At 52.2% G+C, this 24189-nt stretch overlaps 13 protein-coding genes across 13 annotated transcripts; 8 read left to right on the top strand and 5 right to left on the bottom strand.

Annotated features, from left to right (window-relative positions):
* Nucleotides 1-379: 379 nt before the first annotated feature.
* M409DRAFT_31452 (uncharacterized protein) lies at nt 380-1002 on the top strand (the record flags this gene model as incomplete). Its single annotated transcript, XM_033810232.1, has 2 exons — nt 380-581; nt 632-1002. Coding segments are annotated over 2 exons (573 nt in total), but the record flags the coding sequence as incomplete, so codon positions are not given.
* A 382-nt stretch (nt 1003-1384) lies between these two features.
* Nucleotides 1385-1711, top strand: M409DRAFT_56682 (uncharacterized protein; the record flags this gene model as incomplete). The annotated part of the gene is made up of 1 exon (XM_033813370.1): nt 1385-1711. The coding sequence occupies one exon, from the start codon at nt 1385-1387 to the stop codon at nt 1709-1711; it is 327 nt and encodes a 108-aa protein (XP_033665304.1).
* A 1533-nt stretch (nt 1712-3244) lies between these two features.
* On the bottom strand, nt 3245-4567 carry M409DRAFT_56681 (uncharacterized protein; the record flags this gene model as incomplete). The annotated part of the gene is made up of 2 exons (XM_033813369.1): nt 3245-4459; nt 4505-4567. 2 exons carry the CDS (start codon nt 4565-4567, stop codon nt 3245-3247), a joined length of 1278 nt encoding a protein of 425 aa, XP_033665303.1.
* Nucleotides 4568-4801: 234 nt separating this feature from the next.
* Nucleotides 4802-5797, top strand: M409DRAFT_25290 (uncharacterized protein; the record flags this gene model as incomplete). Its single annotated transcript, XM_033807624.1, has 1 exon — nt 4802-5797. One exon carries the CDS (start codon nt 4802-4804, stop codon nt 5795-5797), a length of 996 nt encoding a protein of 331 aa, XP_033665302.1.
* Nucleotides 5798-6135: 338 nt separating this feature from the next.
* Nucleotides 6136-8022, top strand: M409DRAFT_67944 (uncharacterized protein; the record flags this gene model as incomplete). Its single annotated transcript, XM_033817621.1, has 2 exons — nt 6136-7485; nt 7780-8022. 2 exons carry the CDS (start codon nt 6136-6138, stop codon nt 8020-8022), a joined length of 1593 nt encoding a protein of 530 aa, XP_033665301.1.
* A 198-nt stretch (nt 8023-8220) lies between these two features.
* On the bottom strand, nt 8221-9316 carry M409DRAFT_25288 (uncharacterized protein; the record flags this gene model as incomplete). The annotated part of the gene is made up of 3 exons (XM_033807623.1): nt 8221-8434; nt 8488-9207; nt 9258-9316. The coding sequence occupies 3 exons, from the start codon at nt 9314-9316 to the stop codon at nt 8221-8223; spliced, it is 993 nt and encodes a 330-aa protein (XP_033665300.1).
* Nucleotides 9317-9842: 526 nt separating this feature from the next.
* On the top strand, nt 9843-10742 carry M409DRAFT_25287 (uncharacterized protein; the record flags this gene model as incomplete). The annotated part of the gene is made up of 1 exon (XM_033807622.1): nt 9843-10742. The coding sequence occupies one exon, from the start codon at nt 9843-9845 to the stop codon at nt 10740-10742; it is 900 nt and encodes a 299-aa protein (XP_033665299.1).
* A 316-nt stretch (nt 10743-11058) lies between these two features.
* M409DRAFT_25286 (uncharacterized protein) lies at nt 11059-13373 on the top strand (the record flags this gene model as incomplete). The annotated part of the gene is made up of 4 exons (XM_033807621.1): nt 11059-11491; nt 11553-12089; nt 12142-12532; nt 12587-13373. 4 exons carry the CDS (start codon nt 11059-11061, stop codon nt 13371-13373), a joined length of 2148 nt encoding a protein of 715 aa, XP_033665298.1.
* An 85-nt stretch (nt 13374-13458) lies between these two features.
* M409DRAFT_67943 (glycoside hydrolase family 93 protein) lies at nt 13459-14814 on the bottom strand (the record flags this gene model as incomplete). The annotated part of the gene is made up of 2 exons (XM_033817620.1): nt 13459-14569; nt 14726-14814. 2 exons carry the CDS (start codon nt 14812-14814, stop codon nt 13459-13461), a joined length of 1200 nt encoding a protein of 399 aa, XP_033665297.1.
* Nucleotides 14815-15490: 676 nt separating this feature from the next.
* Nucleotides 15491-17239, bottom strand: M409DRAFT_25284 (glycoside hydrolase family 35 protein; the record flags this gene model as incomplete). The annotated part of the gene is made up of 2 exons (XM_033807620.1): nt 15491-16884; nt 16933-17239. 2 exons carry the CDS (start codon nt 17237-17239, stop codon nt 15491-15493), a joined length of 1701 nt encoding a protein of 566 aa, XP_033665296.1.
* A 405-nt stretch (nt 17240-17644) lies between these two features.
* On the top strand, nt 17645-19596 carry M409DRAFT_67913 (uncharacterized protein; the record flags this gene model as incomplete). Its single annotated transcript, XM_033817609.1, has 8 exons — nt 17645-17861; nt 17916-17996; nt 18048-18131; nt 18182-18239; nt 18292-18506; nt 18561-18640; nt 18692-19279; nt 19333-19596. The coding sequence occupies 8 exons, from the start codon at nt 17645-17647 to the stop codon at nt 19594-19596; spliced, it is 1587 nt and encodes a 528-aa protein (XP_033665295.1).
* A 693-nt stretch (nt 19597-20289) lies between these two features.
* Nucleotides 20290-21998, bottom strand: M409DRAFT_56674 (uncharacterized protein; the record flags this gene model as incomplete). The annotated part of the gene is made up of 2 exons (XM_033813368.1): nt 20290-20293; nt 20335-21998. 2 exons carry the CDS (start codon nt 21996-21998, stop codon nt 20290-20292), a joined length of 1668 nt encoding a protein of 555 aa, XP_033665294.1.
* Nucleotides 21999-22397: 399 nt separating this feature from the next.
* On the top strand, nt 22398-24187 carry M409DRAFT_67912 (uncharacterized protein; the record flags this gene model as incomplete). The annotated part of the gene is made up of 2 exons (XM_033817608.1): nt 22398-23386; nt 23458-24187. 2 exons carry the CDS (start codon nt 22398-22400, stop codon nt 24185-24187), a joined length of 1719 nt encoding a protein of 572 aa, XP_033665293.1.
* Nucleotides 24188-24189: the final 2 nt, after the last annotated feature.

The raw sequence follows: 24189 nt of genomic DNA, 5'->3' as shown, positions 1-24189 counted from the left end.
CCTCCAATATCAACGACTTCTCCACACGGACTATGAAAGGCGACTTCTCACGTTACACGGAGACCGCCGAATCGTTATCAAGGTGGCGGCGGCGGGCACCACGGCCAGCGGCTTCCTGCCAGCCGTCCTTCGATTACACAATGGAATCTATCCTACGGAAGAGCCTCAAGCGATAACAGGAGAAGTACAGAGAACTTCAGCAGTCTCTTCAGCTCGGTATCCCCCACCTTGATGAACAACCCACTATCGAAGAGTCAGAATCAAGATGACCTTCCGCATCCTGTGGCCATTGACTCTGTGCCTCACCCAACTCGCAGCAAGCCACTCTCATCATGGCCACTACCAGGACTACCTTCAAGCACCTATCCAAGAACCTGAACTAGCAATCAATGGCATCCCGTTCGACGTACGAGCTTACTGGATGCGAAGGGCAAATCAGGCGCTTTCAGATCTCGTTTCGCCATGTCCGTTTGGAGCCTTTGGGACCGTGATTGTGAATCACACGGATACTAGTGGTATGGGCGAGCTCGTTTGCATTGGGGCGAACAATATCAGTGCTACTGGCAATCCGACCTTGCACGGTACATAAACTTGAAATTGGATGTCAGCACTTATACTAAAGGGACGACAGGAGAGATCGCAGCTATCAACAACTGCACAAACATCCTCACAGATCCGGACGGACCCTACAACCTCACGGCAAGCGAAGCACAAGACGCTTTCGCCAGCCTCTCGCTATACACGAACGCTGAGAGCTGCCCCATGTGCGCTTCCGCAATCCGATGGGCCGGCTTCAAGGAGTACATCTACGGCACTTCGATCGAGACCCTCATCGAGAAAGGCTGGGGCCAAATACGGGTGGCTTCGATTGAGATCTTTGAGAGGTCTTTTGATCTCTCCAGCCCGAGTCGCTTGATTGGAGAGGTCTTGACCAACGAGACTGACCCGTACTTCTTGTGGCAGTATGATCCAAGCTATCCATGTCCGAGTGGGTGTCAAAGGGTCAAACGGAGCTGCAGTGCTGTCTGAAGTGGGATGCAGCGGAGATGGATGGAGTCAGTCAAGAGGTACCACATAGCAGCTGACGGACATGGACTGGTGGTAGATCAAAATCCAGGAGTGGCTATTCGGACAGACTGCATTTTCCAAGACCGGTTCAGCAGCTGGGACAGACAGTTGCTCTATTGGGACTTTTCGATAACGCCCACGAGCCACTTTCCTAATGGTAAGCATTAGGCTTTCAGCTTTGGCGCAAGACAAATACGAATTCTCACACCGGTCACTGGTCAACAGAAACTGAAATGTGCCGCTGCCAGCATATAAGAACTACAAATTCCATCAACCATTCTGAGCCTACACCACCTCTCAAGTCCTCCAAGCAAACATGCACTTCCACGCCCTCTTCGCCGCCCTCACAAGCCTGCTCGCTTTCGCGGCCGCACAAGGCTGTCCCACCATCACCATCCACGACCACGGCGGCTGCAAAGGCTGCACCAAGACCGTCGACATGGTGACGAGCACTCAGTTGATCGACTGTGGCGGCTGTACGTCGATCGCGACAATGACGGATCGGGAGCCATTCCTCAACTGCAAGGTTCCGTGCAGGGGTGGCTTCAAGACGGAGTATAATGCAGAGGGCACGACGACGGTGACTTCGTGTTCGGCGAGTCCGACGCAGGGTTTGAGGATGAGGAGTGAGTGGGTGGGATGAGTGTGAGTGCGATAAATTGCTCTGTGAGATTGTTGTGCATCGATTGACTGTTTGGCTCATAGGCGAGAGACTGCACACAGCATCACAATCAAGAAGCACTAGGCAAGCCAAAAGTAGCTTTTGACAGGGAAATGGATTATTCGCCTTGAGAATCAAGACGACGGTGGTAACTTTTGCTGATTCCACTTTTGGGAAGAATGACAAGGCTGATAAAATCCATGCAACAAATCTCTAAAGCGAGTCGGTGAACATGACGTGTCTATGAATGATGGATCCCTACATTGAAAGACAATTTTGCGCCTCTTATGCGCCGTGGCCGGGAAGGAAGCATCTGGGAAAGGGTGTAGCTAAAGAGCAGCTGGCGGTGGTTGAATGTATCCATGTAGCAAGAAGCCAGAAGCTGCCAGATAAACCACACGTACATAACCGGATAATGAGAGCAAATTGAGCGAATGATGGTCTATCTAATATATTCAACAACGGATCATCTGCTGACCGTCCGCCTGATGGTGAGCATTAAGCTCAGAACAATATTTTCTTATTGGGCGCAGTACCGGACGAAGAGGGATTTTTTACGACCAGACAGTATAAAAATTGAACTACCGTAAGTATATATATATCAAATTTCTTACACGATCCCACAGCCAACATCTCCAAACCAGCACCTCCACCACAAACAACAACCATGCAACTCCCCCTCCTCCTCCCCGCCCTCCTCACCGTCCTCACCACAGCCCAAACCACCCAGCCCCCCACGACCACAACCCCAACCCCCATCTGCCCAACAACAACCCTCTGGGCACCCGCCAACCCCTGCGCCTACTGCACCACAACCCTGCACGCCGCCACCATCACCGAGCTGATAACCTGCCCGAGCGGCTGCACGGACATCACCACGCACACGAGAGAGTCGCCCCGTGGACCTAGGAAGTGCTTGAAGCCGTGCGATCCTGAGAAGGCGCCGACGAAGAAGGAGGTGGAGGGGACGTTGTCGGTGATGGGGTGTGTGCCGAATTCTTCTGTTTGGGTGGCGAGTGGGCCGAGGGGGCCGGTTAGTGTGTGGGTTTGAGGGGGTTGTGAGTATTTGAGGGTAGACTTGGGATGGGTTCGTATTGAGTGATGGATTTTTTGTAGGGGGTATGTTGATGAAGCTTTGGCAGGTTACTTGAGCTGATGGTGTACGGCACATAGCGATCGTGACGGTTCAAGAGGGTGGGAAAGAGGGCTGTCCACAGCACGGAGAAATCGAAGTATGGGCAAGATTGTTGCAACTCAGGGATCATACGACAGTCCCTATGGGGCGTGGAAGCGTCAGCTCACGGAGGGTTCGAAATCGAGAGTCGGTGACTCAAAGCACCCTTTCGTTCTTGTTGGAATATATAGTAGAAGATGAAGTGTCCAAGCGAACTGTCGTATCGCATTACAAGCTGTCGATCTATCCAATCCTACAGCGCACCAACTGGTAATCATAAGTGGAGGTCAGCATCAGCGCAATCACGGTAGACATCTTCATCCATGTCCACAGACCTGCCTTCACCTCCTCTGAGGATCAACCACCTCCTCGACATCGCCAAAGTCCTCAACGTCTTCCGTGCTGCCACTTCCTGCACTCCCAGCCTCGTCGGGCTCGTTCACCTGTAGTTGCTTAACACCGGCGTTTCGGTTGAAAAAGTCGTCTGTCTGCAGCCCTCGCACGGCATCGCCCTTGATACTCCTGTTCATACTCTTTCCGGACGCTTTCGCAGTCTTGATGTATTCTCTGACCGGCACCATCGCAGCATCTCTGCATGCCTCTTTGATGTCACTCCCACTCATCCCTGCGCTGATCTTCACCAACGTGTTGATGTTGAACGACGGCTCGGCATTCCTCAACAATCTTCCATCGATCTTTGTGTCCCGTAAAGTCAACTCGAAGATCTGCCGCCGTTGCGCCGCATTGGGTAGTGATATGGGGAACTTCTTGGGCATGCGCCGCAGGATAGCTTCGTCGATGTCTTGGATGCGATTGGTGGCTCCAAGGATACATATCCTTTGAGAGCCACCCTCTGTTGTCGAAGACGCCAGCCCGTCCCAGTGCGTCATGAACTCCGCTTTCACCATCCCGCTTGCCTCGTGTTCTCCTGATCTCCTTTGTCCCAGCACTGCGTCGATCTCATCGATAAAGACTATTGTGGGCTGGAGTTTGCGAGCGAGTGAGAAGACGGCAGCGACGAGCTTGTTACTATCGCCATACCACTTCTCAGTGAGGGTGGAGATGTGAAGGTTGATGAAGCATGCGCCTGATTCTCTAGCCAGAGCCTTCGCAAGCATGGTCTTGCCACATCCCGGAGGTCCATAGAGTAATACGCCACTTGGCGCCGTGAGTAAGGATGAGTGGTTGGCATAGAGATGTGGCATCGTCAAGGGGTAGATCACGCTCTCCCGCAGCTCTTCTATGATGTTGTCTAGTCCACCTATATCGTCGAATGTTACAGGGATATCCCGAGGACTGACAACTTCCATAGCTATTGTCTGCTCGTATGCTGTGAGGTTGAGGTCCTGCTTTCGTGGTCGCTCGCGGTATGCCCCTCGCTCATCCTCTTCCGAATCGTATGCATGGTCGTCTTCCTCGTCCCGCTCGTGATTCGAGAAGATGCTCTGTAGTCTTTGAGAAGCTTGGATAGCCTTCTGATGTGCTTCGGCTTTAGCGCCAGAGTCTGGATCGAGTCGTGTGAGGATTTGGCGGGCGAGGTAGTATGCAAGAACAGGCTGCACTAGTTAGCAGAGTTCGATGTGGTAGAGATGGGCACGTACAGCTGCGATCACCAGTAGCGCATCTGACAGCCAGCTCTGGATCTTCCTGTCGCCAATGCCCATCGTGGTGGAGGTTGTGGGAGGGGAAGGAGTTGAGTGAATGAAAGATGGAGGCCGGTGCTTGGGCTGGTGGCATCACATGCAGATGCCGTCGTCGGCGGCGAAGCCACGTGTGGCGTTCTTCTCGGATAGCTGCAGGCGGGCCGAGGCTGGAGAGCCGACACGCTAAGACTTCAGTCGCGTCTTCCTCGACGCGCTTCAATCAACCTTCCCACCACGATCGACTCACACCACAACATGGCTCCATCGGCGGTGGAAACAGTCGCTGAAGGCCACACGGAGACAAATGGCAAGACTGCAGCATTTAAACCCCACGAAGAACTTCAATACATCGACCTCATCCGCGACATCTTCCAAGATGGCGAGCATCGACCAGATCGCACGGGCACCGGCACACTCTCGATACCATTCCCGCCGCAGCACAAATACACTCTCTCGAAGCCAGATGGCACTCTTGTTTTGCCTCTTCTCACGACAAAGCGAGTGTTCTTGAGAGCAGTTGTGGCAGAAATACTCTGGTTCGTGGCCGGCGACACGAATGCAAAGACCCTGCAAGATCAGAACGTACACATTTGGGACGGAAATGGCAGCAGAGCATACTTGGACTCTGTCGGACTGTCACATCGAGAAGAGGGAGACTTGGGACCTGTATACGGCTTCCAATGGCGGCACTTTGGTGCAGAATACAAAGATTGTCATACCGATTACACTGGCCAAGGAGTCGACCAACTGGCCGAAGTAATACACAAGCTGAAGACAAACCCATACGATCGAAGGATAATCCTATCTGCATGGAACCCCGCAGACATGAAGAAGATGGCTCTCCCGCCTTGCCACATGTTTGCGCAATTCTACGTCTCCTTCCCAGGTTCTTCACCCACACGACCGGACGGCAGCAAGCGTGGAACACTGCACACGCTCCTATATCAGCGGTCGAACGATATGGGTCTTGGTGTACCTTTCAACATCGCCTCGTATGCCCTTCTCACACATATGATCGCGCGGGCTACCGATCTCATTCCTGGGAGTTTGACTCACACCATGGGCGATGCCCATATCTATTTGGATCACCGGGAAGCCCTCGAAGTTCAGATACAGCGTGAGCCTCGAGACTTTCCGACACTGGCAATCGAGCGAGAAGTAGGGTGCAGTATCGATGGGTGGAAAGCCGAGGACTTCAAGGTTCTGGATTACAAGCCGTACGCGGCTGTCAAGATGAACATGAGTGTATGAAATAGGACGAGTTTCAAGCTTTTGACTGGGCTAAAGCTCTGTATGTACTATTTCGTCGTGTGTCGTGAGTTTACAAGGAACCGTGCAAAGAAGATCCGTCCTCAAGAGTAGAAAACCGCAGTCGGGTAGTATTGTGAGATGCAAGACGCGGCCGAGATGTCCGTGTGAAGGATGTTGTCGCGTGAAAACACGCTAGAGCCTCAAGAGGAATGGCTCAGCGCGCTAAACTTAGCGCATTCACTTCACGCCACCCTCTTCCTCTGAACCTCCTTCTCGTCTCTATATACTTGATCATAACATTTTGTTTCTTCTGGAAGATGAGCCCGCCACGATGAATCATGCGTCGAGCGATAGCATGCGTCCGATGCCGGATGATGAAACGAAAATGTACGACCATCACCGTGGACGGCTGCATTCAATGTGTGCGGCATAGTCAGCCTTGCTCCCTATCCTCTCGAAAGGCTGGCTGCAATCCAGGAGGCCGACTCGCTCCAGCAAGACCATCCTCTGTATTTCGCATTCATTTCACTGCGGATGGCACCACTGTGGCTCTGACCGATGCCGTCGCAATGAATCTGGTCGGGAATTATCTTCATTTGATTCACGACCGACCGCATAGCTTGTTCCATATTGCCACACTCTGGCACGACATTCGAGAGGAGACTATCTCGAACCATTTGCTTTACAGTATTTGCAGTCTTGGGAGTAGCTTGAGCAAAGATCCTGAGCTTCATGCTCTGAACAAGCCGTTGAGTTTGGAGGCCAAACGGCTGTTGCAAGCTGATCTGGAGAACGTGACTTTGGAAAATATCCAGACTCTGATCTTACTGGCCAACATCTGCGCTGCCGAGTTGTCGCCTTCTTCGGAAACGCTTTACTTTGGTATCGCGAATCGCATGGCGCATATATTGAAACTGCACGAGCCTAACGCCACGGACGATGTCGTCACGAGGGAGACAAAGACTAGAGTGTGGTGGACTCTTTTCATGGCAGATTACTGGTGTAGTGCAGGCCTTGGCCTTCCGCGTCAACTCTACAACATAAGCAGAGCCATTGAGCTTCCCATCGATGAAGCTGCTTTCCAAGCCGCTCGGCCACACGATACAGCGATAGAAGCGTCGTCAGGCCTCTGGGCATACATGCTTACGCTGGTCGAGATTTTCCCGCTTGTCCAGGACTTGAACAGGAGGCTTGTTGATGACGATAGCCTGGATGATGCAAGTGCTGACGAAAGCGCACTCAAGATATCGCATCGACTGGATGACTGGCTTGCGTCGTTACCTCGGCGGATGAGACTTAACGATCGCAACTTCGATGAGCATGCGACGAAAGGTCTGGGCGGCGCCTACGTCGGTCTGCACCTGGGCTACCACCACTACGCTACATTGCTCTACTTTCAGTACTTGGACTTGCAGAGACCGTCAACAGCCGTATCAAAGGACTTCGCAGAACGGTGTAAGCGTCATGCTTCAAGCTACAGCGACCTTCTCCGCAAGTCTCGCGAGACCCCTGGCTGCGAAGCCGTCTACGCCACAGTCGGCCACATGACCGTGGTGTCGTCTTCTGTCTTGCTGCATATGTTGTTGTTTGGAAAAGAAGATGAGCTCGAGGTGACACGGGCACTTTTGAATACCAATTTCATTGCCCTTATTGAGATGAGGAACTTTTGGCCAAGCTTGGAGCGAATGGTGAGTTGAAAATTCATTGTATCGGCCAAGAAGCTTGTCAGGTCATCAGATCTAGAGACTCTTCCGTTTGACGTTTCCCACGAATGGGTTAGGCGTTCACTCAAGAAGCAGCTCGATTTGGCAGCAGAGGCCGACTTTCGGGTTTCAATCCAAACATCCGGCAATGCAAAGGAAGCAGAGATTCTCCTTCCCAGTGTCGACCCCTAACCTCCGCCTAGCTACTTTTGCATTTCGAACCCTTCTGCCGACAGAATTGCAAAGCTCATGCATGAATCATGCTAACCTTCAATATAGATCACCCGATTATCGGCCTTTCAAAGTGCTTGCCTACAATCAGCTGATCCAAACACTCACCGTATCGATCGATGGATGGTGCGATTCCTCCTGGAGCATTCCTTACCGCTTGACGAACGCGACTGGACATATGCTGGACAGACGGGCCAACACATTGAGAGCTCAACTGCCACCAGGCCCATTCAAGGGTTTGTAGAGAGGGAGCAATTCGTCAGCGATGCAATGGCTACCCTGCGGGAGTGAGCGGTTGGAGTCACGCAGATCGTTACGCTCCTCGTTCTGCACGATGGACGCTTGGCGATTCTTCCTGGTTGCGATTTGTTGAAGTAATTCGAACACAGTCAAGCACTCGATCAATCCTTGGAAATGGGTGGGATCGCAGTTTGATGCAGTCCATTTCTTAGCTGAACAACGAGCGTGACAGGCCTAAGCGCTAATCCATCATTCCAGCCACGCTTTTGTCAAGAATGCAATTGCATCCTTGCTGGCTGGATACGAGCCCCACACTGAGGCATCCATATCAAACGCATGGTCTTTGCCTTCGGCCACATCAAAGCGCAGGTTTATCTCTGGGAGCTTGGTTCGAGCAAGATCGACAAATTTCTCGGACTGGTGCAGATAGACGACCGAGTCATTATCTCCGTGGAAGATCCATCTGTCTGTGGTCAGCATGAAGTACGTTGTCGGACGCAGAGTGATATGACTAACACATTCTTCGGCAGTCTTGCACCAGCTTCCAGCCGCTCGAGGGGCAACTCGTTGGTAGTCAGGCGCACGCCATTGTGCTCGAGGACTTCAGAAAAAAAGAGCCCGTTCTGGGACAACGAGACGCAGTAAGGTGTGATCTCCAGCTCGCCTTTGCTTGCAACGGTACCGCGCTTCTCCTTGATCCACTTCAGGCCCTCTTCTTTCGAGGGGATGTCTTCCAGAGGAAAGCGCAATACCGTCGGTTTGCCTGGCGGAGGTCCTTCCGAGAGGATGCTGTCTTTGAGATCAACACAAGGATACGCCATCGCAAGCGCCGATATCTCATCTGGATGGGACAAGGCCACTTGGGACACACAATACCCGCCAGCTGAGCCACCCACGAGTAGCAAATGCTCGAAATCAAGGGCTTGGTCGGGCACGCCATCTTGAAGAATAGAAGGAAGTTCCGCCTTCGTCCACTGCCAGAAATCTTCGAGATCTTCAAGCTGGTCTGCAATTCCATTCGGGGTGGGTAGTAGCCTGTAGTCTGCTGAGATTAGGATGGCACCTTGCTCTAGCGCCATCTTGATGAGCCAGGGATGGAACCATGGTGCGAAGAGTGAATGGCCTGTCGCGAAGAAGCCGCCGTGGATGTTGATTATCACTGGGTGTCGGCCAGACTGCAGTCTCTTGGGGATGAGGACTGCAGCTTTGATATCGTGGGAGCTGACGGTCTTGTATCTGCATTCAGTGAGTTACGCTGCGATACGCATGTCTGAAGGTCAGCTCACGTTTCTTCAAAGATATTGAAGGCGTCGAACGCCGGGTCCGCTGATGGCACAGTCGACATTCTGCAATATGGCAAGAGTTTGGGTGGATTTGTGTTGCTGTTCGAGGGAAAGTGGTGGATCTGACTGCACTTTCAATGAGTACACGGCTACGCCTTTAAGTACACGTGAACCTCTGGAAGCACTCATGTGTGGCATTTTGGACCCGTTTGTGGGCGGGTTGGGGCACTCCGCTTGCGCAGGCTGACGAGAGCAAACGGAGCAGGATGATCCGCTTCGGACTTTCTCGCTATCAACAACGAATACCCTGCTCGGACTGCTCAGCGTGAACCACGTACCTCCATCATCTCCAGGATCGCAAAACACTCTGAAGAAGGACAGTGAGCTTCGTCAGTCCCTGAAAGTAGGAGAGATGACGGACGCTTTCGGTCCACTCGAGTGGAATGGTGAAGATCCACAAGAAGTCAATCGTCGTAACATCCGAGGATCGCTTTGGGTCTCGGCGATAGACTTTAAAGTATAGTTGCGTGTTCGAAGCCAGCGACGCATTCATTGCCTCCAACAACCAAACCATCCACCTCTTCAAAGATGCATCTCTCTTCACACACTTGGATGCGTCCGGAATCCCTTCGCACGACTCTTGCACGACTAAGGAACCTGGGCTATTCGAGCATTGAGTTAGCATGCGAACGCGAGCAGTACCCAATCGAAGAGACTCGCAAGCTCTTGCAAGAATATCAGATTCGCTGCTGGGGAACCGTTACGATTCAGACAGGAGACCGCGACCTGACGGCAGCTGACCCCGAGCAGCGCCGCAGAACGATCAACTACATGAAGGATGTCGTTTTGATGGCCGCAGAGCTTGGAGGAGAGATCGTCACGGTCGTGCCGGGCAGAGTCGGCAAGATTGTTCCCTCGGCCTCGCCAGAAGAGGAATGGCAATGGGTCGTTGACAGTCTTCGCGAAGTCGCAGCTTTTGCAAAAGAGCGAAACATTCGCATTGGCTTGGAGCCTTTGAACCGCTTCGAGACGCACTTTTTGAACCGAACCGATCAGACACTAAGGCTGACGGATGAGGTTGGCTTTGACTGCGGGATCACTTTCGACCCATTTCATTTGGCACTCGAGGAGAAAGACCTGTATGCAGCACTGCGAGCCTGCAAGGGGCGAGTGGTGGACTTCCACGTCGCCGACCACAACCGTCTCGCAGCTGGAGAAGGGAGCTTCGATTGGCATAAGATACTCGCAGTCCTCGCTGAGACCGGCTATGATGGTGCTCTCGCGTTCGAAGCTTCGCCTCCGATTGATCGTTCGCCTGTGGGCAACTTTGGAAAGGATCAGATCGAGTCTGGTGATATTGATGTTCCTCCTGCGCAGTTGCAGTTCATTATCGACCATGGATCTGGTGTTTTGTCGGATGAGTACTATACGGGTCTATTGAGACGGACTGCGGAGACTTTGAGAGGAGTTCCTGGTTGCTTGTCATAATTGTGCCTCCCACCTACAAACACAGAAATACAGAGTTTGTGTCCAGTCAAAGGCTCGAATTCTCACGCAAAAAGCTGTGGTGGAAATGCTCAGCTGGGACATATCATTGCCGTCTCGTTTGCAATCAACTTCCGAACAGGGAGACATCTTTGCCGATCGCGGACTCTGCCCTTCCGTCTCAGCTCTCTCAGCTCCCGCTCCCTCCGCCCTCTCTCCGTTTCCTCTCTTCTACACGATTGTCACCTTCCGATGACTCAATCATTGGCACGGCTCCATCTCTTTTGAACGAGAAACGGTGAAACACTTATCTTACAGGATGCCAGCAGACCCATCAACTCGAAGACGCAAGCAAAAAGCAGCCGTAGCCTGCGACTTCTGCAGGCGAAGGAAGCTCGGCTGCGACAGTGGGAAGCCGTGTAACAAGTGCACCCAGTTTGGAAGAGATTGCGTATACTCAGAGCGACCTGCGAAAGAGAGACCAACCAACTCCCGGATTGCCCATCTAGCGCAGCAGAATGAAGAACTGCGAACCTCACTTTCACTGCTTCAGACTCCGCCGACGCCGGACAGCAGTTCTGGCCTGCAAGACCAATTCATCGCTGAACCTGCAGCCGTCTTTCGACAGACGCCGTTCCATGGCCCTTCGAGTGCCCTGTTTGACAGACATGGACCGGTCCATGGACAGCAATCTGCAAGTTTGGCTACGAGCCATGAGAGAGATCACTTGCTCGCGAGAGCATCAACGCAGCGTAAGAATGCTTGACATGTCTCGTATCCACTAGATATCTCTGTAGCTGACTCCTCTACAAGGCCAACTAGAGACCATGCATGTCGATGGTGGCATTCTCGCTTATGGAGACGTCGAACCTGAATTATGCATCCGGCTGCTCTCTGCCTTCTGGAGTCGTCAACACTATACAGGGACTGTCGTCTACCGTCCAACATTCATGCGAGACATGGCCTGCTACGGACCGTACTTCACACCATTACTACTTAACGCCATGCTGTTCATCGCTTCTAAGCATTCTCCCCGTACACTGTCGCTCGATCAGGCATCCGATTTCTGTGAAGGCGGTCCTGTCTTTCGAAGGAAGGCCGAGGAGATGCTTTATGACAAAGAGACCCAAATTCTTTGCAAGAGTAGAGTCACGACCATACAGGCGCTTTTGCTCATCTCGGATGCTCTTTTCTCCTGGTGTGACGAGAGAAGCCTTTCTTGGCACTACCTGGGAATCGCGATCAACATGATCGTTGATCTTGGCCTACACACTGTTCGTTCAGACTTCTATCGGTCAGGCTCTGTTGAAAGTGGTGAGGTCGGTCGACGGTTATTCTGGGCAGCATTCAGTAAGTGAGCTATTTCTCCCACACCAGCCTCTTGTTAAGATCTTTTACACAGTTGCCGACAAGGTACAATCGATCTACCAAGGGCGTCAGTGTCGACTACGAGTTGCGGATAGCAACGTTCCGATATCGTTCTTGGATGAGTACGAGGAGTTGGAGCCCTTCAACACGGTCACGTTCGCTGCTATTGCCACACAAACTTGCATTCCCACTCGCGCAGTCACTACATTCGAGCAAACATGCAAGCTCAGCGTCATCGCTGAGAGCATTTTGTCGACTCTTTACGCTGAGAAGGCCTCCAGCACTGGTGTTGAAGAGCTCCTAGGTGCCGCTCGAGGATTGCACGGCGACCTAGAGAGATGGAAAGCTTCATTGCCATCACACCTTAATTTGGACTGGAATAATCTTAGGTGGTTCAATGTCCTGCCACACACGCTGGCTTTAATGTAAGGTATCCATACCCGAACTATCAGCTAGACTACTGACCAATACGATGACAGGGCGATGTACCAATCTCTATCCATCCTTCTCCATCGCCCCTTCGTCTCGGGTGGCCACATTGGAAATGTCTCGGACCCAAGCGTCGACTCTGCCTTCTCGACGAGCATGAAGGCAGCAAAGGAGATCGACAAGATTCTGCGGCTTTATGTGGAGCACTTCTGCGTCAAGAGCTGCCCGTACTTCTTGTCATACGCAACCTATGTGAGCGCGACCATCCACGTGAGGTTAGCTGCGCAGCATGCCACTGGCTCAAGAGCACACCAATCGCTACGCTTCTGTCTAGAAGTACTTTCTGAACAGCAGACAAGATGCCACGCGCCCAGACAATCTATGGCAATTCTCTTAGGACTTATGAAGCGTCTGAACGTGGACGTTGGGAAGACTTTCGTGGCCGCGAAGCCTCGTTCTGAAGGCATGGAGGGTTGTCAGGTCGATTACCCACTGGAAGGCACAGGACGAGATGATTTTCTGGGGAACAATCAGAACCTAACGACGGATACAATGTTGTCTCTCGACGATGATTTGGCCGACTATGACCTGGACGCCATCATGAAGACCTTTGACTTTTCGCCCCAAGGACTGCTTTCCACTGACGATTGTGACCCGGAGACCAGCTTGCTATCAGCGAATCAACACGAGAACCAGCGAGGAAACAACGTCATTCACTCTACAAGCATGCTTGTTGCAGACGAATGCCTTCAAAATTCCTTGAATGGCCCTTTCACTTTCGATCCACTCTTTGGTCTCGATGCACCCAATTTCGACGCGAACGCAAGCTTCATTTGAATCTAGCTGAACATGAAGCATTTTCCCGCCTATGGCTTATCGACTTTGCAGTTCAAATCCTGTCCACTCCCTGTGGCCAAACTCATCAACTGGGAATATCGACAACACCGACAGCCACAAAGTTGTTCGTACATGGATTGCAGCCCATATTGCCACCATTCGCAAGCAAGAGCATGTTCTTCCCTCCAGAGCTGATGATACGCAAGCTCCTGGAGTACGCAGACCACTGGCCGACATTCACTGCCCTCCATCCATTGACACCCGCCGAATCGTCGTTGACGAAGACTTCCTCGCGCGAGTTGCCGTTCATGATGATAATCCCGGATCCATCGGTAGCGCCTGGCTTGGGAGTCCATACCACATACGGAGAACCGTTGGGGATCAACTTGCTCGAGTCGTTGGAGATGATCGGCTGGGGGTCGACACTCCCAAATCCGAGAGGAGAGCTGGCTACTTTGTAGTACGCTGGACAGCCGCTGGCACTGGGGCCGCCACAATACTCGAAGGTCATGATGTATTTGCCTGTCGACTTGATATATGCAACTGTAGCCATGCCGGGACGGTCGCCATAATCTGGTTGAGCAACAGCATTGACTGGGCTGGTCCAAGTCTTGAGATCCTTTGTCGTCACAGTGACGAGCTTCTGAGCATGAGCCGGGTCTCTCTGGTCCGAGTAGTAACAAATGAGCTGGCCGTTGTAAAAGTAAAAGAAAGGCTCCCACACAGCCTTGTCTCCATTGGTGACGGTTTCTGGACCAGCTCCGTATGCGATATGGCTGACGAACTTCCAAGTTTTGGCGTTGTCTGTGCTAGCGTAGAGCTCGATGTACGCCTGGCTGAGATCTGACGGAGTCGAGACACCTGAGAGAAGAATTGTTCCTGCTGGGTAGGCGCCGAGTTTCTGCTCCAAAGTGTAGAAATACGGCTGATACCGAAGACCCCAGCCGTTGACCTGGTCATAGACCCGAGTGAAGTTGTACCACGTCGCACCACCGTCGTCGGACTTGTAGATTGGGAAGTACTGCTGAGGGCCGGGAACCGGATCGTAATCTTCCCAGGAGATTATCAAGGACTTGTCTGCGAGTTGGAGCGTTCGAGCGTATATCGTACGCCAGCTTGTGTAGTTCGATGCTGGAACAAAGACAGTGTTGTCGTTGAAATTGCTGAAGGGGGCTGGGGCTCTTGGTTCGAGGGGGCTCGTTAAGGCAAAAGAGAAGAGGCTGGTAGCTGCCAGAAGGATGGTACTGAGTGCCATGACGACTTTGGAGACTGAGTATGAAGGATACAGTTCTCCTGGTCGAAAGTCGAGCAACTTATATCTCAACGACATACGAGCTGACGATGTCATGCACCTCCGCAATATTTGACCCCAGAAATACAACCCACGGGGAAGTGCGGTTTTACCACCAATAGGGATCACACAATCAACGTCACGGGACATGTAGAATATAGGGAGGAGGTAGACTCTGAGGTGGAGCCAAAGCTATTGATCGGCACGGCTTTGAAGCACGATGATTGGATATTTCTCCGTCTTGACTGAAAAGGGCTAGGTCTATAGGAAGCCTCGTTTCCACTGCGTCCGAGGCCGTGTGAGAGGTTGGTGAGCACGAGACCAGTATCTTTCAGCCATGGCGTTGTTATACGAGATGGTTCTCCGGCCTTGTAACAAGCTTCCAAATCGTCCTGCACTTGACCTTAAAATCTACGCTCAGGTCTTCAAGGTCAGGCACTAGAGTGACCCAGTAGTGGTCGAAAGTGGCTTCGAGATGTGTCAATGCCATCATGGCATTCTTCTCGTTGTTTAGCTTGGTTACGAGGTCATCACCGAATAGAGCAGGTTTTTCTTCCATCTAATTCTTGTGGAATTGTACTTCTTGATGAGCGTCTTCCTTGTTTTTCAGTGTATGGAAGTGTCACGTCAATGTCGATGGCCTTGAGGCCATGTCAGGTAAGAAAAACGGCCACGGTGTAGTTTATGATCATTGGACGTTTGTGATCTCTAAAGATTCTGTACCTCTGAGGGTGCGGACCAGGTCGTATAGACAGCTTGTGGGATAGACATGCAGGTATATGCCACCTTCATAAGGAAACCCAGAGTAATTAAATAAGCCTGCCGTCTAGGTCTCCGCGAAAAGAGCATAAGGCTCACACACAGCAATACCAGTCCTCGCCGGGATCGTGATACTGATGGGAAAACCACCATAATCAGGATCCTCGCTCGGCATCACAGCACACTTGCCACTCCTCGTCTCGTCACCATTGAGCCGACGCAGTGTTCTCAGCTCACCCGTAGCATTGTTCACGACCTCCTTCTCTTCGAACTTGAGTAGACCGTTGAAGTACGCTCTTTCGTCCAAGGATGTGAAGCTGACTTGGAAGCCCCACCCAAGTAGCAGGAATTCACTGCCGTGAAGATGAATGACGGCACCACTGCCTGCGGATGGCTTGCCGAAAACAAAGGATCGTTCGACGGCCAAGTGCCATCCAGCCATATCGATCTCCCTTGTCGGGAAGGTGTCTGTCCCGTCTTCGAGCAACTCATCAAAGAAGAAGCCATAGCTTGCGCTGGTCTTCGTTTGGGCTTGCAAAATGTGTGGAGCGACAGACGACAAAAGCTCATAATGTTTTCGGAACACATTCTCCTCCACGGATAGAGTGTCGATACCAAAGGGCGCTGCTCCCAGAGCTTGGTATGAACAGAAGGCCGCCCAGATTCGTCTTGCACCATGGTCGTCACGTCGCTGCTCAGGGATGAGAAGGGGCTGTCCGCGGTGCCTGTACTTCCTGCAAGAGTTCTCGTAGTCGTTGAGATAGACGTCAGGGGCAATAAAATCCAGCGCTGGGGCGAATGTCTGCCATACATCCAGCACATTATCGATAGCACCGCCAGATGGGTAGGCGCCTGGAAGATTCCCACCTGCCGCATCGATCTTGGCAGGTAACACGAGAGACTTGTCTCGATCTTCGGAACCATAGTTCTGCCAGACGTTCGTATACATTGGCAAGGGGTACACATCTTTGCCAGCAGAGGCCACCGCATTCACATAGAGGGCATAATGGTAGGCCATGAAAAGCTCGTCAACGTATACTCTGCTACCAGGAAAGGATGCCCATGTCAACCCGCGCCTGAAGCCCTCTTCTCGCCATGCAGTCAGAGTATGTTTGAGGGGCTGGTTGAGTCTGCTCCAGTCTTTCTCCAGAACGTCAAGGAGGTCTGTGGGAATGGTTTGTTTGAATTGCTGCTCAGCCAACTCGCCACGGTCGCGAGAGTCGCCTAACAAGCCGACTTCGTTCTCCACTTGAACCATGATCACAGTCGAGTGGTCCTCGTCGATCCGTTTAATGTGCTGCATGAGAGTCTTGAATGCCAAAGAGTCTGCTTTCTGCGCGTTCTGGCCGAATATGGAGAGCACATCAGCAGCTTGCGCCTCGGTCGTAGCTGTGCGGATCTTCGCCCTCGGGAAGCGCTTGGGATCCATTTTCACCCAAGGTGGCACGTAAGTCGAAAGGCCTGATGATCTCTTAGGTTCGATGCCTTAAACAAACCGCACTCACTCACCATTTTTGAAACTCCCAAACCAGAGCAAGATCAACTTCATCCCCAAACTTTTCGCATCCTGGATCAGCTTCTCCAATTCGTCGAGGTGGAAATCCCCCTCTTCTGGCTCAAACTGCTCCCAGGTAATGCATCCCAAGACAGTGTTGAGATTCGCTGCTTTCAGCTTTGGCCATACTTCTTTCATGAAAGATGAAGATGTGAATGAGGAGTTCTGCAGTTCGCCTGCGAGCATCAGGAAGGGCTCATCGTTGATGATGAGTTGCTTCGAGAGCTCTGTCGAGCGGAGGTGAGGAATCTGTGGAGGCATGGTGGAATGTCAGGTTACTCTGCAATCAGAGAATGATGGAATGCGAATGTCAGGTCATGCCAGAACCCATTGGAGGAGAAAAAGACGTCTTAGGTGGCGTCGTACTCGTTAGCCTGGAAGCTAGCGTGACATTCACGCACGAAAGTGTGGGAGCCAATCAATCACTTCCAAAGCCGTTGTGGGTCTCCATTCTGAACGGCTTTGACAGTCTGCCATTGGAGACCATAAAGGCACTGTATTTTGGAGCTACCACGAGATCACACGTGCTGCGGAGGTGGCGCGGCCGCATTCAAGAGGCTGGATCGAGGCCATGGGCGAGACGCACATAAGTATCTCGATGGCCTCATGAGGAAGTAGAAAACCACTCACTCCAAGTGTCACCCATAGCAAAGCTTTCTACCAATGATGGAAGATTTCAAAGAGGTCAACGTCGAACAGAAGATCCAGCATGGCAAGGCCGAAATTAACCAAGGCTTCTATGTCCCTCCCGTCACCTGGTACAAGGATGCTGGCCTTCGCAAGCTATACTTGATGATGCCCATCTTGTTCCTTGGGGCCACAACCAACGGGTACGATGGCAGTCTTCTCAATGGGCTGCAGACAATGGATCCTTGGCAGAAGTGTGAGTTGCGAAGTCATCAACCAGGATTCGGAGAGACGCTGATGACCATTGCAGATTTCAACAACCCGAGCGGTGCCACGCTGGGATTGTACAGTGCTATCTTGCAGGTTGGAGCGTTTTCCGCCATCTTCTTTTGTGAGTGTCTCAGGACCCATGGAGAATTCTTCATGCTCATGGATTTGATAGCTTCGTACCTTGCCGACATCCTCGGACGCAGAGCCGGGGTTTCTGTCGGCGTTGTCGTGCTGGTCATAGGTGTGATACTTCAAGGTCAGTAAGAGGTGATCGAATTCGAAGACTTCATCTGACGCAGCTGGCAGTGGTTCCCACCGTCGACTCAGGCATGTTCATCGGCGGTCGATTTTTAGTCGGCATGGGGTAAGTGATCCACGTCTACACATTGTTCATTGACATACTGACATCATGTCAGCTCAAACCTATCGCAAGGCTCCGCACCCCTGCTCATCCTAGAGCTCGCCCACCCAGCTCATCGTGGCAAACTCACAACCATGTACAATACTCTATGGTACGCCGGTTCCATCGTTGCAGCATGGACTGTCTTTGGGACAACAAATTACACAACCAATACGGCTTGGCGGATCCCGGTTGCTGTTCAGGCTTTGATGCCGGTCATTCAGCTTTGTGGTGAGCAGCCCTTGGCTTTGTAAGGGCATGCAAGGGTACTGACTGTTATGGTAGGAATCTGGTTCCTCCCAGAGAGTCCTCGCTGGCTGATCTCCAAGGACCGAGAGGCTGACGCTTTGAACATCCTCGCTAAGGTAAGCCAGCATGTCCAATAGATCAAAAGTTCGCTCTGACACAGCCACTAGTATCACGCCAATGGGGACGCATCCAATACCTTCGTGCAAGCCGAATATCATGAAATCCGAGAGACGATCCGCATCGAAAAGCAATATTCCAACCAAGGCTGGAAGATCATGGCGCAAGGTCGGGGCAATAGGAAACGACTATTGCTCATAGGCCTGGTTGCATTCTTCTCCCAGTGCTCGGGCAACGGGCTGGTCTCGTATTACCTTCATGACATTCTCGAAAGCGTTGGCATGACGGACTCCTACGATCAGGCTGTCTTCAACGGCGGCTTGCAGATTTGGAGCTTCCTGGTTGCGATTGGCTTCTCCGCTATGTTGGTTGATCGTTTCGGGCGCAAGAAGCTTTTCCTCATTGCCGGTGTGGGTATGCTGGTCACTTTCACGATCTGGACCGCGTGCTCTGCCGTCTATGCCGAAACAGGAAACCAAGGAGCCGGCAAGGCTGTGCTGGCCATGATCTTCCTCTTCTATGGTGTCGCTGGGTTCGCGTGGCCCGGTCTTACTGTGGCATACTGCGTGGAGATTCTTCCCTTCAACATTCGAGCCAAGGGGCTGGCCCTTAACATGGCGTTTGTGTCGTGTGCATCGGTACCTTCATCTACTCCGCAATTACCTCTCCTCTCGCTGATGTCGTCTCGCAGATCCTCAACCAGTATGTCAACCCCATCGGGCTTGAAAGAATCGGCTGGAAGTTCTACTTCGTGTACATTGTCATTTTGGTCGTCGAAGTCCTGTGTATCTGGTTTGTCTTCGTGGAAACCAAGGGTTTAACACTCGAAGAGGTCGCACATCTTCTTGATGGCCCGGACGCACCAGCTACTGGAGGTTTATCGGCTGAGCGAGAAGATGATGAACTGAAGGAGGCTATTGTCTCTGAGCATGTGGACAATGTCAGCACGAGGTAGAGATAGCCAGGGCTTGAGTATGAGCGTACAAAGCGCATTCGAGCGCTTTAAATGGGAGGCTAGTCGTGTAAAACAGATTTCCAGAAGTACAAGGGTTCCAATTTGCTCACAAGTAAAGCGGGACACCATAATGTTGTCGCATTGTCCTAGTCCAAGGTTTCAGTGCCCGCCCTTCGGAAATTGTCCACCACTTTGAAAGAGTCCTCGGCTTCGTTGCCCACTGATACGACAGGCAGTGCGTCTGTGACGGCTTCCTTGTGCTTTTGCCTGATATGTCGACGAACATCTTTGGGCCAGTTGAACCGCTTGTCACAATGAGGACATCCATGGGGCCGTTCAGGCCGGTGTTGCGAGTTGAAATGTTTCCGGATTTCACACATTAGATTGGACTTGTATGAGCACCCTGGCCAGGTGCATTTGTAAAGCTCATCGTCGCGTCGCTCTAGCCGCTCTTGCTTCGAGCGCTTGCTACCATTCCTCGATAGCCCAGTAGCAAATTCGCCAATTTGCATTTGGGGAGAGTCGGTGCCAGGTATTTCCAGAGATAATGGGTTCACACCGGGAGACGTATAGGTTTGCTGAAGTAGTTTATTTTGGCCGATTGATGAAGAAGTTTCGGGCATCGTCGCCCGTTCGGCGAGATCAGGCAGCTCACGGAGAGACGGTGAGGCCACTGGGCCAGACGTATTTGAATCAACTGTTGTCAATCTTGTTGATACTGGGTTTGTTGGGCCAGACTCGGGTAGACCCAAGATGGAGTCATGCCCACTCTTCGTGGGTGGGTAGTCAGCTTCTCGTTCCGGTGATGGACGAGGGTGAAACGATCTTCGGTCAAGTGGCTCGGCTCGCGAAGCTTGATCTTGATCTTGATCGAGATATGGAGGCTCTCCCTTGGCTACTGGCTCAACTGGATGAGAAAGCTCATCGGAATTGAATGGAGCCACTTCAGAGGCCGCATATGAACCATCTCTCGTTCCTGGGCCAAAGCCAAGTACTTCAGTGTCCGGTTCGAATCTGCCCGAGGGAGAGAAGTTGCCGTCCGAGGCCGGCTCTGGTGATGATATGGGCACAGAAGCTACGTTCAGAGCAACATCGGACTCGCCTGGCGCAGAGTCACTCTCTTCTGCGTCGCCGTAAAGTCGACTTGGGAGCGCAAACAATGCCAGCTGCTCCATGTGATGACCCAAATGCTTATAATAAGTCTTCGCATCTTGCTTGCCTTCAAAGCACAAAGGACACCGAACACACTCAGGGCCTTGCCCTATCCGTGCCGACGAGCTCAGTAGATTTTCCGCCGCATAATCACATTTGTCGTGCAGGTGGACGGCTTTCAAGTGCTTCTTAAAAGAGCCTGGGTCGTTAAAAGCATCTGAGCAGTCGAAAGGGCACACCCAGCACGTGTCATGCTCCTTCAAATGACGGCGCCAATCTCTTCGACGTGCAAACTGGCGTCCGCGGGAACCGCAGTCGGAAGTGATGCAGACGTATGGAGGAAGATCCTCGTAGACATGACGCCTCCAGGAACGCTCATCGGGAGCTTCGATCACATGGAAGCAGATTGGGCATTCAAATGGTTCGCCTTCAGCTCCGGCGTCTGGCAGGGGCGGAACGCTGAGATGTGACGCTCCGGCTCGAGTCGTGGCGTATGAAGTAGCAGTGCATATGGAGCCTGTGTCGTTGAATGTATTGAGGCCGGACACTACCTTTTCCTTCAGCACCAAGGAAGTTGCAACGGTACTGGGGCGCTCTTCGCCATTCGTCTGCCGTTCGTCGATCCCTTCGTTCAGCTTCTCATGATGGTCTTCACGATACTTGAAGTACCTTCGATGTCTCGCCAGTGCTGATGTTAGGGTCTGGACGACATCGTCTCCCACACGTGGAAATTTTGTGCGAACATGCTCGATATCGTGAGGTTCGAAGTGTTCCACGCTAACGTCGAGGGCATATCTCACTTGGTCATCCTTAGCAGGATTGCGGAGAGCCATTGACACACGCATCAGGCACGTAATGATGCTGCTGATCTCTTCAATCGCCTCGCTTCTCGAGGCTGTCGGAGTACTTTCATAGATCCCGAACAAAGCTCCGTCGTCCTCGTCGTCCTGGTCGTCCTCGTCGTAACTGCCATTGCCATCACTTTCGTTGTTGCCGACATGTATGTTTTGCCGCTCCTGGCCACGTAGAACAGCCGAGAGATCCGTAAGATAGCCAATCACTGTAGTACTGAGGTAGTATGATTCGCGTAACCGGTACTGTAGTGATCGCTTTCCTGTAGTGTGGGCACTAACATTTCCCATCCATGCGCGGAATCTACCCAGCTGGTCAAGGAGAACATCTTCGCCGAAGATATCTGTTGCGTTATCGAAAGCCCCGATGCACTGTCGTACGGTTTCTGCAATTGACATGTCTTGAAGCAGATTATCTCTCGATGCGGGGAGAGTCTTTTTCGTCTGTAGGGTAGGAGCCTTGTGGACTCGGCTTCAGAACCTCAGAGTATGTCTCAAAGGGATGACGAAGGTGTAGGAGATGATTCGTGTGAAGCTCTTTGAAATGATTGCTCAAAGAGAGAGAGGCGCAGCATAGCTGTGTTCACTATCACATCGCATTGCATCGTGGCGGAGCTGAAATGAGGTGGCCGTGCAGCGAAGCGAGGCGTGGCCCGCCAGTGCCCACGTCTGTATCCGCTGGCACCTTTCAACCAGTCTCCTTTTTCAAACGCGTTCACTATTCTCTTTTCCTGACCTGCCTCTCGTCGAAACAATCATTTTCGGAACGCCAAAGGAACTCGACAGAAGTTTGCTGTCATGTCCGGTTTGGAAATCGTCGGGGTCATCTTGGGATCAATACCTCTCGTGATATCGGGACTGGAGCATTACGCAGATGGCGTTCGAACGATCAAAGTCATCTGCAATGCCTCTCGAGAGTTCAAGATCTTGGCACGAAAGATGAAGGCAGAGGCGACTGTATATCAGAATACGCTCAGCATCCTGTTGAACGACTGCATCTCCATCGACAAGCAGGCCCACCTGCTCCGGGATCCGACTGGTAGTGCGTGGAGTGAAGATGTCCTGCAGAAAGCCCTCAGAGACAGGTTGCGGGACTCATACGAGTCTTTCATGGACCACGTCAGAAGCATCCACCAGTCGCTCGAGGACTTCAAGAAAAGACTCCACATTGATGCCAATGGCAACGGGCCTTTCGACGACGCAAAGTCATTTCGCCAGGCGTACAAGCGCTTTCATTTCGCGCTACAGAAGTCAGCGTATATGGATTTAGTCCACGACATCAATTGTGATAATACTCACATCCACCGCCTGACCAAACAGAGCCAGACTCTTCTCAAGTCGAGCAGACAGCGTCGTACCCCTGACTACGACAATATCCGAGCGGGAGCCACCAGCACATTTGAGATACTTCAACATGGGCTGCAAGTATCTTGTGGAGCACCTCATAAGGCTAGCATTTACCTTCGACCTCTGGGAGCGCGCGAGAGCAGGTTCGACATTGCCATAAGAGAGGCGGACGACACATTTCGCATCGTTCTGCATCATGACAGCAGTGCTCAATCGCAACAGAACCCATTGTCCTGGTCGATTCAAGAGGCTGAGATGCGTTTACTCGATACGCAGGCGGCTTTGCCTGCTTGTCCAACAGCAACACCTTCTCCTTGCTTGACCCGGAAGCGCAAAGTACAGTTCGCCGATCCAGCAGGTCCGACCAAGGCAAAGGGTGGTGCAAAGACTGCGCCTTTGCCACAACAAAAACTTGACGAGATTCGAGACCTTTGCCACAGGTGAGTCGCCCATCATGCGAGTAATCTTGCAGGATGCCTTATTTGGGGGTTCACTACTGACACCTTTGCAGTATCGACAAAATGCGGTCCATGCAATGCGGCGTCTGTCTCGGCTACATGATAGGCGTTACAAGCCAACACCGTCATGGTCTCTATTGGCCCAAGGACCGCCTCCTCGACACCTCGACACTGACGGTATCGACCCTTGCCAACATGTTGGACCAGGGCAAGACTGGACGCAAGTTGACGAACGCGGATGCACATCGTCTAGCCGTCCCTTTGGCTTCTTGGATGCTTCGACTGCACGATACGCCGTGGCTGCTGTCCACCTGGGGCAAGAGCGATATCACGTTGATACAGCAAAATGGCAAAGTCTTGGCCGAGCACGCTTTTATCACACAGAGCCTGAAGTCCGCCGCTCGGGCTCCAGTCGCATCTTCGGCAGGACAAGGGGCCATCGCCACGCTTTTGATAAGGAATCCAACACTCTTTGCCTTGGGCATAGTCCTCATCGAGCTCTGCGTGGGGCAGACATTAGACGAACTCCAGCAACCAGACGAACTGAACGCAGACGGTACCAAGCACGAGCTCTCAGACTTCCAGACCGCTAATCGTCTCCTTGAGATGGGAGAAATCAGCGACAGGTTTGGACAGCGGTGGAGCGATGTGGTTCGACGCTGTATTCGCTGTGACCTGAACCAGAGCAAGGTGTCACTCGAGGATAACGCTTTTCGCTCAGCCGTACACAACGATATCGTGGCAGAGCTCGAGGAAGATTATCGGCAGTTCTTTCATCTCTGAGA

Source organism: Zasmidium cellare, assembly GCF_010093935.1.
Source record: "Zasmidium cellare ATCC 36951 unplaced genomic scaffold M409scaffold_26, whole genome shotgun sequence".
NCBI classification, from domain to species: domain Eukaryota; kingdom Fungi; phylum Ascomycota; class Dothideomycetes; order Mycosphaerellales; family Mycosphaerellaceae; genus Zasmidium; species Zasmidium cellare.
Note: the sequence above shows the minus strand (reverse complement) of the source record. Positions and strands in the feature narration are given on the sequence as shown.